Source organism: Mustela putorius, unplaced genomic scaffold (assembly GCF_011764305.1).
Source record: "Mustela putorius furo isolate JIRA1106 unplaced genomic scaffold, ASM1176430v1.1 tig00000596_pilon_pilon_pilon, whole genome shotgun sequence".
In the NCBI taxonomy this organism is placed as follows: Eukaryota; Metazoa; Chordata; class Mammalia; order Carnivora; family Mustelidae; genus Mustela; species Mustela putorius.
The window spans coordinates 13,314,245-13,328,494 of NW_025421428.1; the positions used below are offsets into that span (position 1 = coordinate 13,314,245).

General features: G+C 57.0%; 1 protein-coding gene across 2 annotated transcripts in view; it reads right to left on the bottom strand.

The window, feature by feature from the left end:
• AK8 (adenylate kinase 8) overlaps nucleotides 1-14,243 on the bottom strand; it is a 115,200-nt gene extending 100,957 nt beyond the window's left edge. The window contains exons 1-4 of one of the 2 annotated variants that reach the window (XM_004757060.3): nucleotides 14,021-14,243; nucleotides 11,615-11,699; nucleotides 6,772-6,821; nucleotides 4,372-4,485 (exon numbers count right to left, since the gene is read on the bottom strand). In XM_004757060.3, the coding sequence (XP_004757117.2) occupies nucleotides 4,372-4,485; nucleotides 6,772-6,821; nucleotides 11,615-11,699; nucleotides 14,021-14,104 (333 nt within the window). In that variant the 5' untranslated portion in view covers nucleotides 14,105-14,243. Of the gene's footprint in view, nucleotides 1-4,371; nucleotides 4,486-6,771; nucleotides 6,822-11,614; nucleotides 11,700-13,413; nucleotides 13,702-14,020 lie in introns of those variants that run through there. The other variant, XM_013058598.2, reaches the window with a different exon arrangement.
• Nucleotides 14,244-14,250: the final 7 nt, after the last annotated feature.

Genomic DNA, 14,250 nt, shown 5'->3' on the forward strand with positions numbered 1-14,250 from the left:
TGCCAAACTGTCTTTGTAGGAATCGGGCTCCCTCCTCCCAGAGCGCTGCCGTGCTCCCACCCCAGCCCCCAAGGCCCGGTGTTGTGGGGAGAATCAGGGACAAACCGGCAAAGCCCTGTGACACCGCCGCCGGTGACAGAGCAGGCCCCGATCAGACGCAGGGCTCCAGCCTCTCACCTCCCTGCTTTCTTCTCATCACGGGCAGAGTTGGCTGCACGGGTGGGCTTGGACCTTTCCTCTCGGTCCAGCTCCCGAAGTCCATCGAGCAGCCGACCTCAGAGGTGCCCCCCACGGACTGACGTGCAGGTTTGCTGCAGTGCCTAGGCGGCCACGAGTGGTGGCAGGTGGAACCCCCGCTCTGCCCCTTCGGGCACCTCCCTTTACTGCTCACACCTGGGCTTCCTCGCTGGGATGACCTGAGCCAGAAGAGACCCTGCAGTGACAAAGGCCAACGGACTTCACAGAGAGAACGGCCCTCAGACCTACGCCCTCTCACGGGCTGCAGGCAGCACCTCCTGGAACCTGGAACCTTCCGCAAGGCCCGTTCGCACCGCCGCCTGGAGTGGCAGATGAAGGACACGAGAGAGCGGAGGGTTCCAGCCCCGCACGCTTTGTCTCAGCGTGGCCTCCGGGACACGGAGCAGCGAGCCTGGAGAGGGCATGGCGGGAGCAGGCGGAGGCCACCCCCGGGACTGGGGTGATCCCAGAAATCCTCAGCGAAACTGGAGAGCCCTCCATCGCCGGTGTAGACGGAGGCAGGGCCAGATGGCGCACATTCTCTTCTCTGGATGTTAAAGGAAACAGTGGCCCTGGCAGGCGGGCCATGGCTGCACCGGGCTCCACCGGATCTTCACTTTGTCAGCGGGACTGAAAGGAGTAACCGACACTGCAGCTGGGAAGAGCCCAGCTCTGGCTCCCTCCCGTCTGACCCGCCTTCAGAGCCTGCATCACTGATCCATTCCACAAACTGGCTGTGGCGACCTAATATGACAGCTACATGCCCAGGAAACCCTGACTGGGTGACAATTGTGCTGTATAGTGACAACCACACTGAGAAAGGGGAGCGGCGGGTGGGGGCTGTGTTAGAATTCCCTGGCAAGAGTCTGAAACGCCCGCGCCACACATCAGGATTCAGACCAATTGAGTCCGGCAGGGCCCGGGAGAGGCTCGTGTGCCACAAAGATGGAACTTCTGGACCAGGAAGCTTCTCGAGCATCTGTCCTCCTGCAGGTATTCAGTAAGAACGTTCCTTAGCAATTAAAATATCCCAGAGCAACCACACCCAGCTTCTGCGGCAGAGAAATAACCCTCTTCTTCCTACCACGTCCTGCGTCATTAGAAACCCAAAGGACTCAGTTTTCCCAAATTCCACTGGGTCCTGGGCGGGTTAGGCTTCCAGAAGCCCCGGCCAGAGTCCAAGGAGACGCTGACTCTCAGGCTCGGACAAGCGCAGGGTCAGCACCCGCCGGTGCCTCCTTCACTTTTGTGCCCTGGGCTCCTTCGGACCGCCCTCTTGCTCCCCAGCCCGCCCCCAGGGCTCCCCTACCCAGTGTTTGTGACAGCCAGTGAGGGCAGGCTTAGGGAACGGGCCAAAGTGGGCAGCTGAGGGAAAAGGACGGGACAAAACAGGATAAGCGGAGAGCAAAAGTGGCCTTGGTCGAGGCGGAGAGGAGCCGAGAAAGCACCTGCTGAGGGACATGTGCGCACCCAGAGTGCCCTGGGGCCGGGCAGAGGGCACGAGGGGTTGGAGGACCTCGAGAAAGCTGTCTGCTCAGGGAGAGCCTAACCCTGACCGGATACTAAAGAAAGACTGGTGAGTTTGCTTTCTTTCTTTTCTTTTCTTTTCTTTTTTTTTTTTTTAAGATTTTACTTATTTGACAGAGGGAGAGAGAGAGAGTGAGCACACAAGCAGGGGGAGCGGCAGGCAGAGAGAGAGGGAGAAGCAGGCTTCCGCTGAGCAGGGAGCCCAACACAACCCAGGACCCTGGGATCATGACCTGAGCCGAAGGCAGATGCTTAACTGACTGAGCCACCCGGGTGCCCCAGGGCTCCATTTTTACATATGCTCTGAGTGTCCCAGCAGATAGAGACTGAAACCACTCCGGATGAAATGCAATGCCTTTGGGTTTGCTCTCACGACCCGGGGGCGGGGGTGTAGGGCAGCATACGGAACGAGATGGCTGGGAGCCCAGGCTGCGTGAAGCCAGCGATGGGCCCATGAGGGTTCTAAGGCCTTTCTCACTGCCTCGGAGTCACACCATAATATTTTACAATAAACAGTTAAAAACAAAAAAAGCTGGTCCAATCCCTCCCAGCCTGCATGGTTTGGTGGCCCTTTGCCTAATTCTGGGCTCTTCCCATGAACCCTGCAGTTAGGCTAAGAAGGCTTTTCCTAGCACAACCGTGGCTAAGGCCCCACGGAACCCATCCGCTCTCCCAGCCGAGAGCCCGTGCCTACGAGTCAGTCACTGGTCGGAGAACGCTCGGTGGACGGGGGGGGGGGGGGGGCCGGCAGGGGGGGAGGGGGGTGACGCAGTCAGCCAAGCCGCCAACAGCACAAGGCTTCCGTGCCCCTTAGCCTGGGCACCCCGCTCCTCCCCTGGGGTTCCCCGGGGCCGGGAGGAGGAGTTAATCTTTGGGTCTCCCGAGGCACTGCAGGAGAGCACACAGCACACAGGAGGGGCGTGGAAGTATTTCCAGACGGGGAACTATCTGGAGATGCCTAAAATGAGGAGATCTTCGTTAACACCAGCAACGCGTAAGAATTCCGAGTAGGAGGGCAGAACCGAGATGAGCAGAAGAGGAGGGATTTGAAGGTATTTCCGCTACTTACAAAGAGAGCTGTGAAAGGCTCCAGATCCACAGGTGACTGAAAGACGACCCTTAAGGAGAGGCCATGCCTGGCGACGGCCACCTGTGGCCAGGCCACGCGCAGCTGCCCGACGCACACGGTGCTGGCCCTTCAGGATTTTTTACTCCTTGATCGGTCCTGATGGCCTTGTCTTTCATCTTCCCTCCCCCGTGCTTCTGAACCGCAGAACCCCAACCAGACACCCTTGAAAGCACGGCGATGTGGTCTGAAATATGCCGATAATTAGCGCAACGAAACCCAGGAGGAATTTCTTTAAAATCCTCTCCGCTGTTGAATTTGATAAACCAGATAAAAGCATCTTTATCCTAGAAATAAACTTACCTCCCCTACCCTGAAAAGCTATCTGAAAAAGAGAACCGCTTTCTTTCTACAACCATGTTTCTACCCCCAAATGCCAGTGTCCACCGCCCCCCCCCATTAAGCACACCGATTCCCACAAGCCAGAGCCAGGGAGTAGGGGGGCCTTGAGGTGACCGTGTTGGGCTGGGGGGACTCGGGGAGGTGATTCAGTCGTAAGAGTGGGGCCCTCGTGAATGGGATTACTGCCCTGAAACAAGACACCCCGGGGAGCTCCTTTGCCCTCTGCACCGTGTGAGGACACAGGGAGAGACAGCCCTCTCGGGACACGGCCTCTGCTGGCAGCATGACCTCGAACCCCAGACCCCAGAACTGGGACAAATCAATCCCTAGCTGCCAAGCCACCCGGGCTGTGGTGCTTTGTGATGGCCGCTCAAAAGGCCTAAGAGATCTGCCCATAGTCCAGAGAGGATTTTGAAGAAACATTTCAAAGTTCCTATTTGTATGGAAGGAAACAACATAACCAAGTTCTGTACTTTCCATTCAGAATAAAAGGGTTCAAATATGTGGTTGGGGAGATTTTAGGAACAGAAGCCTGAGTGCCCCGGGGTGCCTCCCGCAGCTGTGTGTGAGCGAGACGGAGAGAGGACAGGGAGGGCGACCCGGGTGCCACAGAGCTCCCCACAGCGCCAGGGCCGCAGGGCGACCCGGGTGCCGCAGAGCGCCCCACAGCGCCAGGGCCGCAGGAGGAAACCCAGAGGTACAGCGTGCTGGTCCTCCCAGGGCAGAGACCTCCGGACGACTGCCTTTACTCCCCCTGCCCGTCCGTCCAGATGGGGGCGCGCCATCATCTGTGGACGAAGCCCCTGCCCCTGGGCCTTGGCGCCGTGGGGCTGACCCTGGGAAGAGCAGGTGCAGGCCACTCCATCAGCACAGAGCGGCCTCCTCACTCTAGGAGTGACCCTTTCTGCCATAACGCCCTCGCCTCCACCCCCACCAGGATGTGCCCTGCTTGAGAACCGTCTCCTCCTGCCGTCACACCACGCCTCTACCTCATTTTGCCCAGCACCCCCCTCACTTTATCCACGAGGAAACAGAAACTAAGCAGGGGGGTGGGGGGAGGGGGGGCTGTGGGAGCTGTCACCCCCTCTCCCCTTCCTGCCTGCCACCGCCCCCACCCGGGCCCCCGGGGCCAGTCCTACCTTCGTGGTCTGATAATGCTTCCTGGCAGTTGCAGCCAGTGAGGAAAATTCTCTGGCGATCAGGTTTTCCATCGTGAGAAGATTGGTGCTCAGGTGTTTGCAAAGCCACATCGCCTAAAGGAAGAAGACAAGGACATTGTCGTGAAAGCTGGAATGGGGGGACTCCATTCAAATGCCCAGGTCCTTCCACGTTCTACTAGAAACGGCCGGAAGCATAATGATTTCTGGCGGGAAGGAGGCCACCAGCGGGGGACAAGCCCATAAGGTCCCTCCCAGCCCAAGAATGCCGCTTCAGTGCTGTCTGTTCTCCCAGCAGCCAGTGATCCCTAGAAAACCGAAGGACGGGCCAGGTCTGTAGCTCCCTTGGCATCCCTGTCCCAGTTCTGTGGCCTCAGGAGGTTTACAACAGGAAATGCAGGGACAGGACCTAAATATGGGTCACGATCATACTCACTCACTGTTCCTTAGATCGGGACATGACCTAGTCTAGCCAAATGAGTGTTTCGTCCATTGATGGCTATATATACTCTATATGGATAAATGCCTTTCCCGGAATAAGAATGCAATAAAATGTTCTCAATGCCAAGATTATACTGATGACCATTTCAGCATCAGGAGGAGTCAGAAGGCCCTGAAGTCCCCCAGGGCAAGTATGAACCTTAATTCTCTCTGTTGCTTGTACCGGGAGATGTCAGTGATGAAAGCCTTTTAGGGCTCTGTCTGGATTTTACTGTGTGTCATCTTCCTGCAAAATTAGAGTCTGTGTGTCCCCAGGTAGCGGTCAGAGGCAGGAACAGCGAATTCACCAAAAGGCTTGTAGCTCAAACACCAGCCACGTGCTGTGGGCCCTGACCTCACCAGGAGGCGAAGTGGGTTGCCCCAGCCAAGTTGGGCCTTGATGAGCAAAGCCATCTGCGTCTGCGGAATTCTACCCAGCAAATTCGCCAGAGGTCAGAACGGGGTGAGCATGGTGGGTCCAGAGTGCTGAATGTCTCAAAGACAAAGGCCCTTTGCCAAAGAAGACCCCTCACCCTGAGCGACCTGACTCAGCCTTAACATGGCTTGGGAGACTGCCCGTCTAGAGCAGAGGCCACCAGCCCGGTAGTGGCTCCTCCAGGCTCCGGGGGCAGGGGTGGGGGTGCCTTTCCCGGGAGATTCTGATCAGGCAGGTCTGGAGGGGAATCTGGAAGCGGCTTCTCCCAAAGCACCTGTTATTGCTTGCGACTGTCAGGCTTGGGAGCAGTTTTCTAGCAGTGAAACAGCAGATAGGAGTGAAACCTGGCAGCCTGATCCTGAGGGGCACAGTAGAAAAACCACAGATAGACCAACAAGTAGAAGGCTAGAGGGATGGGCATATGGGCAGACAGAGAGACAGACAGACAGTAGGATAGAAATGATGCCAGAGCTTAGCAGACGCGGGTCGGCTTGGGTGAGGCTCAGCCATTCGAGTTCCTCCTCCAGGAAAAGAAAGTGTCAGCTCAGCAAGGACCAGTTCGCTTAGTCCACTAGCCAGGCTTTTAAGACAGAGTTCGGGGTGCCTGGGTGGCTCAGTTCTTAAGCCTCTGCCTTCAGCTCAGGTCATAATCTCAGGGTCCTGGGATCAAGTCCCGCATCGGGCTCCCTGCTCAGAGGGAAGCCTGCATCTCCCTCTCCCACTTCCCCTGCTCCTGTTCCCTCTCTATCTCTGTGTCAAATAGATAAATAAAATCTTTAAAAAAAAATAAAGAATAGAAGACAGAGTTCCATCTCAGATGGCAGCCACTGTCCCAAGCACTGACACGGGGTTTAAGATCAAAACCGCAGACAGGAGGAGGCGGACCCGTCAGGACTGGGGCTGTCTCCAAGCAAAGACAAGGAACGGTGGGGTGGGAGGAGGTGTTTGCTGCACCTTTAAAGTCGAGAGAGTATCCTCAAAGCACATGTGGCCAAATGAGAAATTCTGTAAAATCTGGGATTCGGGGGTCTGAGTGTCTATGGTGCAGTTTCCATGCCTTTTGGACTGAACTTTCATAATTAAAACCTTAAGAGTGACTCTCAAAAGTCCGTGTCAAAAGTCTCTCGACTCTGGTCCACTTCTAGAAGAAATGTGTTCGAAGGATGTAAAACTAAGGGTGTGCAGCGGCCTGAGAACGCCCTGGAGGGCACATCCCAGCGGCTGAGACAGCGCTCCTCCCTGGCTGGCCGGGGAGCGGGGAGCGATGCCCTCGTGTCCTGTGCTTTCCAGGGTTTCTGCCAGCGCCATGCCGCCTCTCGTGATGAGAAAGTAAGTTAAGAAGCAGGAGAGGGGAAGGAGGAAGAAAAGCTCGGTGGTGTTGAAAACCCGCTGAGGGGCAGCCTCATTCCAGCCCTGCAGGTAAATGAGATATTACGGTATTACGACACTTAATATGATTCACTTACTATGGTTGTTTTCCCCGAGGCGGGTGGACCTAATATCACAATCTTCGGCACTGTGGGAGAGAAAGATTTGAATGTCACCGCCCGCAATGACAGAGCAACCTCGGGGGGCGGGGGGGCGGGGGGCGGTGCCGCGGTGCTCGGACGCATTCATTTCTTTCCTCCCCCGGATTTCATTTTCTGCCAGTGACAGGGTCGTTTGTAACGCAGGGGCTCCGAGATGCTCACACCAGCGAGCGAACTCTCTCTGTTTAGAGAGGAAAGTGATCACTGAGATGGTTTATTTTTCTGTCTCCAAGGGGACATGGACACGGTAACTTGTTTGCCAAACTCATAAATATCGAGAACAACTGGGATTTCAAACACCATAAAGCATTTTAAACAGGGACTTTGTCTTGGGGACACGCTCTCAAATAAAGCTGTATTTTATGTAAATCCACCTTCCAAGCTTTTAGATATATATATGTATATACATACATATATATTTATGCCTTTTTATTTAGCAAATTGTATTCCCCATCATTTTACAGAGGGAAATAATGGGAAAAGGCCTGGAGTGTATGGGCCAGATTTATAAAACCCCAGATAGGCAAAGTCTTTGTTTTCAAATGTGGGCATTTCTATGCAAATGGCTTGCTTCAGTGGGAGGCTGGAGGCTCGGGAAGGCTGTTGGCCCCCAGAATTCCTAAAGCGGCTCCCGGACAACGAGTCGGTGTTGGCCCACTGGATGACCAGACCAGCATCCTTGCAAAAGCACTGGAAGGCATGTGTTCTTGGGTCCAAACAGGAATCAGAACGTGGTGTCTGGACAGATGAATCCATGCGGATTCCTCCGAGTACCACCGGACTGAGCCACCCCTCCACCCCCTGCACCCCTAAATGTGGGAGCCAAGAACATGGAACAGACATTGGGAAAGCAAACCTGTCCCCTCACCACTATGGGCCTGACCCCTGAGCCAAGAGGACGACGAACCGGTGTATACTCCGACTCATTTGAGCCTCGGATGGCCACATGCAGAGCCCATTCCTGCCAGGCCACCAGAAGGGCACCTTGTCTATGCAGGGGACGAGGGACATGCATGACCTTTTAGTTCGGAAGTGGACACAGAGAAGGAGCTAGTTTGGGCCATGATTTAATCATCAGCACACCGATGACCCGCCCAGGCTTTTGTCCAGATTCACAGCACCTTCTCGCTTTCAGGGAAAACATGGAGGCTCAGATGACCCACTGACTCGCTCCTGGAGCACCTCGTTCTTGCTCGGCGCCGGGAGGGACGCTGCCGAGCGAAGCAGGACGGAGCGTGGGTAACTGCGTTAGACGGGAACCGACCGGAGGAAGCGGCCATCCCCAGTGCCCGTCCCTGACCGGGGAACTGCTCTCTCTCTCTCTCCTCGAGAACATGACAGCCTGGACACATGTCATGGCTCTCACTGCTTCTTTGGTTTTTATGTGTCCCCAACTAATTGCTTTAGAGCACTGTTGTTTCCTACGTTTCTAAACACTTATAAACCTGGTCCATAGTCCCGATGATGTGTGAACTCGCTTCTTAGAAGCCCCAGATCCTTCCTGTTGGTGGTGATGTGAATCAGGGATGCGGGGGCAGGAGGGCTCTGGACAAGGCAGCACCAGGGGCATCTCGTCAAGCCCAGGCTCCCGGACTAATGTTGCCACACTCCAGCTTGGCAACCCCCTGCACGCACATTCCTCTTCAAGGCAGGCTCGGCTGGTGCTCCCCGCCCTTCCCAGACGGTGGACACAGCTTCCAGTATCCTGCGGGCCAGAGCCATGGGAAAGGAGCAGCAGAGGGACTGGTCCGGCTCCCGTGCCCTTTGCCCAGAAGCCTCTCTGGGACTCAAGCCACAGGTCTCTGCTCAAGCTCCTCAAAGCTCGGGCCTGCGGAGCCTGAGGAGAAGGGGAATGAGCTGGGGGACAAGAACATTTGGGGAATGAGCTGACTCCCAAGCCAGGCGTCCATCTCCACAAAGTCATGGGGCTCCCAGGCTGCTGAGGAAACCCTCCCCTTCTGGACTCTAGTAAGTGGCACCCAAATTGTACACATCTATGAAAATGCTTTAAAAGGGGAACATCCACGGCCTTTCTCCCCACCTAATTTCTCACACACATTTATGTGATTAATTTCAGTTTCTTAAAATCTAACACCTTGGAACTCTGGCTCTGCTCATGAGTAATTATTTATAAACAGTGTCATAAAAGGCTGCTTGACTGCCAGGAGTAATCAACTTCTTCAAACCACTTCAAAGGAAATCAAAAAACCTTTCCATCCACAGATCCTTTTGAGGTTTAACTAGGAGCATGATTTAAAATTCACAAGAAAACCCTTAGGTATTGGAGCTCTAATACACAGCTTTCTTGGACAAACGTTTGATAAAAAACGCAACATACCATTATATACACCATCACCTGCTTTAATATTGCCCAGGGCTACTGTAAATGCTCACTTTGTACTAAATCTGCTTTTCTCGAGGCGAAGGGGCTGCCAGCCCTGTGCCGGGGGCTCCCCTCATTGCCTCCTGTGCAAGCTCACCGGGATGAGTCTGGAGCCTTCTCTCCCTCTACACCAGCCACCGGCCACGGGAACCTCTGCCCACACCACACCATGCCCAGTAAGCAGAAGAGCTGAGCGCCAGCTTCCAGTAAACATAGGCCCCTGCATGGCTGGAAGGAGGCAAGACCACCTCACTCACCAGCCCAGGGCACTGGAAATGCTCACTGGACGTCAGAAGGCCTCCCCTTGTCCACTGTCCTCTTCCAGAACACACGAGAGCGGAGTTAGACTGCTCTCGGCTTCCCCCACTCCAAGAAAACTCGGGAAAGCTCTTCTGCCCAGCCTCCGTTCATTCCCCCACGTTTTGCTTCCCTTGTTGGCAGAGGCCTGGGTGTGGGAAGCAGGGGGAACCCACAGGTGTCCGTCTCTGCTCTTCATTTAGTGGTTGGGACTCGAGCAGAAAGGGCAAGGATGTTCTAACATTCAGAAGAGCGGCCAGCCTAAGGCCTGGGAGAGGGAGCGGAGGCTGTGGGAACAAATCAAGCCCCCAAAACCGTGGTTCCTGGGATCCAATACCTCTGCTCCCTGGGAGAGTATCAGGCCCAAAACCCTGCGTCCAGCCTCTCGAGGAGAGTAGGAGGCCGGCCCCGGCCAGAGTCAGACGGGGCGCGTCTGCGTTCCTCGCCCCGCTGAGGAGCAACAGGACGGGGTAGTGTGGACAAGGAATCAAGGCTCCGAGGCAGGTGGCCTCGGCAAGCAGACCGCGAGTGATGGAGGGGTGCTGAGGACGGTGGAAGGGGGTGAAGGCAGAGGGGAGGCGGCAGAGGTGGCGGTCAGGCCAGCCCCGAGCCCACGACAAGAAGGCGCTGGTGAGGCGGGCAGGCCAATGACTGGGTCTGCGCGCAGAGGAGCGCGACGGAGGTACAGTGAGAACCGGCCTCAAATTTCAGCTCCTGAACTTCCGGTGGGGGCGCTGATGAGGTTTGGGGCTCGGCATTGGTGCACACGGGGCCCCGGTACGCGGACCCAAAAGCGGAATGTTTCAAATGAGCAGGAGGAAGCGGCCCCTGCTGCCCCTCCCCGCAGGCAGGCTCCGGGACCCGCCGGCACCCCGCCGACCTGCAGCCCCGTACCCAAGCACAGCCGGTGTACGAGCCAGGACACTGCCATCTGCGGCAGGACCGCCGGGAAGGAACGCAGCCACCTTGCACCCCTGTGCCGGGTAATAAACAGCCCATCAGAGAACAGAGGCCTCTTAGGTCTCTGTGGGGCACAGTCACCCCACCAGGAACACAAGGAGGCCAGGTGGACAGCTTGAGAAAGTGGTTCTCCCGGCCCTCCGTGCTCCTGGCTCCACACCCACCTGGGGCAAACGGGCTCACAGCCAACGCCAATTCTCGAGTCTCCCTGACCAGAGGCTCAGGAAGGCGGGCACGGCTGTGCTCTCGGTGAGCCACTCTGCTTAGGTGGCTGAAATGGCCCTGGTCCCCGCGCAGCCCCTCTGATGCTCAAAAGCCAAGCCTGAGACAGGTCAGGATTGGGGGGCGGGGCACACCGAAAAGGCCAGCTGTGCCCAGGGCACCCGCAGGCCGGGGGTCTCCTCCCTCTCACCCTTTCTTTGCAGCTGTTTTTAAACTGCTCAGCGTCCTCTCTCATCTTAGGTGTGCAAACCCCACCACGGGGCATCTCAGGCCTCTGCCCCGTTCAGCTGCGCCAAGTGCTAATTTCACGGGTATGCTGGTATCTCCTTCAAAGCGGCCAGAGCGCCAATGAAAGAAACATCAAAGCTCCCAGACACCCGTTCTCCCCGACAGCTCACACGGGACGGGAATGAGCCTCCCTCCACTTGGCAAATCAACCGTGGAATGGAGCGCCCCCCACTCTGCTCCCTGGTCCTGAGCGCTGGCTTTGGGTCCGGCCGACCAGCACTTGGACCGGCATCTGGGGGAGCTCTGGCACTCCCTAAGCGCACCAGTCATGAGACCATCAGGAAGACCCAAGTGCTGCCTGTCCAGGTAGCCCAGAAACCAAATTTACACCTGACAAGTGAAGTCATCACAGAGCTTAAACCCAACAGGCGAGATCAGATGGGACCCACGAAAGCATTAATAATTGATTCCATGGGCTGTTTGGAGGTTTTCGTTTTAATAACTTGGCAAGAGAATTTTTAAGCTGTGCCCCCCCCCAAAGAAATGCAGGCATTTTTCAATCAGCCACCACCCCAAGTTGTCAAAACCCCTCCCCACCCTGCCCAGCCCCCGCCCCCAGACACAGAGGACAGAGTGGTTGGTAGCTGTCAAGCAGGAGGAGGGGGAGGGGGAGGAGGCCCAATGGCTCACCATTATCGTTGTCCTGTTGCAAGTGCTTGATCATGAATGGGATGGGGTCCTTGGGCTGGTGGATCAGGAGTTGCTCCAGCATGTTCTGTGGGCACAGGGCAGACATCCAGGTGGTTAACAGCTGCATGGGCATCCAGATCCCCAGGCTCAGGCTCAGGCCGCCCAGAATCCTGGTTGCTACCAATATGGGCTATGGGGCCTGATTTCTCCACCACATCCACCAAACCTGCCTTGAACTTGGGATCCCACCCCTGTTCCAGGTGCCATCTGCTTGGGTCCCCATGAGCAGAGGCATGACGGAAGGGCCATAGGGTATCGCCAGGCAGACACGTGGAAGGACTGCACCCCAGCCTCCAAACAGGCGGGCCCACTCTCCCCTCTGTCCATCTGTGCTGCCCAGACTAGCCTTCTCTCAGTTCTCGTGATGCACCATGTTCGTGTGCTCCTCAGAGCCTTAGCAAATGCTGTTCCCTCAGCTTAGAACACTTGTCCCCCTGAGTCCTCCAGTCTCCATGAAAACACACCTTTCTGATCACACTCACTAGATAAATCCTGTCACATGCTCCTGCAGCCCCTGTGTGTCCCCGTTATTGCCTCACCCTTGTCCCGGTGCTGGGCACACTCACAGTAGGTGCCCAAAGCCGATGTCTGCCGGGGCGCATGGCCACCACTGCTACCCGTGTCCTTCCGGGGTGGGAGAGAATATTTACCAGCCTGGGCTCTAAACAGTCCTGGGATAGTCTGGCCATTTAATTCCAAGGAAAAGCACCTTGCACGGTTCCAGAACAAGAGGCACAGAAAGAACTGGGTAGGTAATAGGATCTGCGCTGGTGCAGTAAGAAGCTTCCTTTAGGGACATGAGAAGTCCTAGCTCCCCTCTGCACCTCACCAGCCAGTCCCTTCCCTTCCCCAAGCCTTGGCTTCCCCAGCTGCTGGAAGGTCCAGCTGGCCCAGGCCTCTAGTCGGCTCTCACTGTGGAGACAGGGTGAGATGATTCTAGGTGGTTCACCGAGGAGTGGTTTTATTTCACTATTAAACAGTTGTGTATCGAATGTGTATCAGGGAACCTCAGATATCAAGGATATTGCTTAGCAGGAAGTAAAACAGGTTAACTCTTTTTCAATGGGTTGATTTCAAGAAACGACTGCGTGAAAGTGGGATCGTGGTGGTGGTTCTGTGAATCGATACACGTGGTAACACGTCCTAGAACCGTGCACACACAACAGCGTAAGAAGGGCAGGTAAACACGGAGGAGATCCAGATGAGGACTCCATCCGCTGAACTGTCTCGTACAACTGTGAATGCCGAGGAGTGAGGCTCCATGGTCTTTGCAGGCGGCACTGGGGAAAGGTACCTCAGAACTCTGTACTATCTTTCTAACATCCCCTGGGTCTGAAATTATTTGAAAATAAAAAGTGTAAACCCCACGGAGGGAGCACGCACAGATGACTAAGGACTCGACATCCTGGAGCGAAAGCGCCTGCGGACTGCTCCACCCCACCAGCAGGAGACACAGCGCCCCTGGGGAGCTGCTCAGCCTGCCTGTGGCCTTTTTCTTAGGCGGGCTGCTTGGTTTCAGAGAACTCTCTCTCCCTCCCTCTGCCAGTTAACACTTCCCAAAGGAAGCCTGTGGTTGCTGGAGACATGGCGATGGTCTGAGCTCTGCTCTCACATGTGCGGGTCAGAGGCTCAAAGAGCACGGGTGACCCCTCTGGGGATAGTCTGTATCTGGAGGAGCAAATGCTCTGGAAACTGGGCCCCCGCTTCCCTTTGGCCCTCACACCGTCGGAGGGACAGACCTTTCAGTGCAGCTCCCGAAAGCCTTTGCTGGGAGGTGCCGAAGGGCCACCAGAAGAAGCGGGGCTTTGCCAAAGTGCACCCAGGGCCAGAGGGCCCAGTGGAGTCAGACGCCCAGCAGGAGAGGTTGGAAGCGGCGGGAACTCCTGGCCCTGATGAAGACGGGCCACGTGCTAAATGCTGCTGTCCCGGGAGGCAGCCGTCTGGGGACCGCGATGTCACCTTGAACCGGGACATTCCGCAGCTCAGAAAGCACCACTGCAGACAGGCTGGGGACTGTCAGTGCGGGAGGGGCCCCCCGAAGACCAGCTCCTGCAACCTGGCATTGCACCGCTGCCGAACGGAGAAGCGAATGGGACTTGGTCCAGGCCATGGAGCGGCCGGCGGGAGCCGGGACCCAATGCTGGCCGGGTAGCCCGCCCCCTTCCCCCGTCCTGGGTCCGCAGGTTAGGGGCAAGGGCGTCCTCCGACCCAGTCACCCGTCGGGGCCCGGCGGTACAGGAGTGGGACGCCCCTCCGCGGCGGGGTCGCCGCCGCGCGCCCCGCTCTCGCGACGGAGGCTCCCGGCCGGCGCCCGGTGCCGCGACAGGACGGGGCTGCCCCGGTCACCTGCATCAGCTCGAAGACGTGGTACGTCTCCCCGTACTGGGGCATTTCCGGGGGTATGTGGTGCGGGGCGGTGGTCGCGTCCATGCCGCCCGGCCGCGGGCCCGCTCCCTGGAGACCGCGTCGCTAGGGCCGGCGCGCCGCCGCGTCATCAGTACGCGCCCGCTCCCTGGAGACCGCGTCGCTAGGGCCGCCGCGTTGCGTCATCAGTACGCGCCCGCTCCCTGGAGACC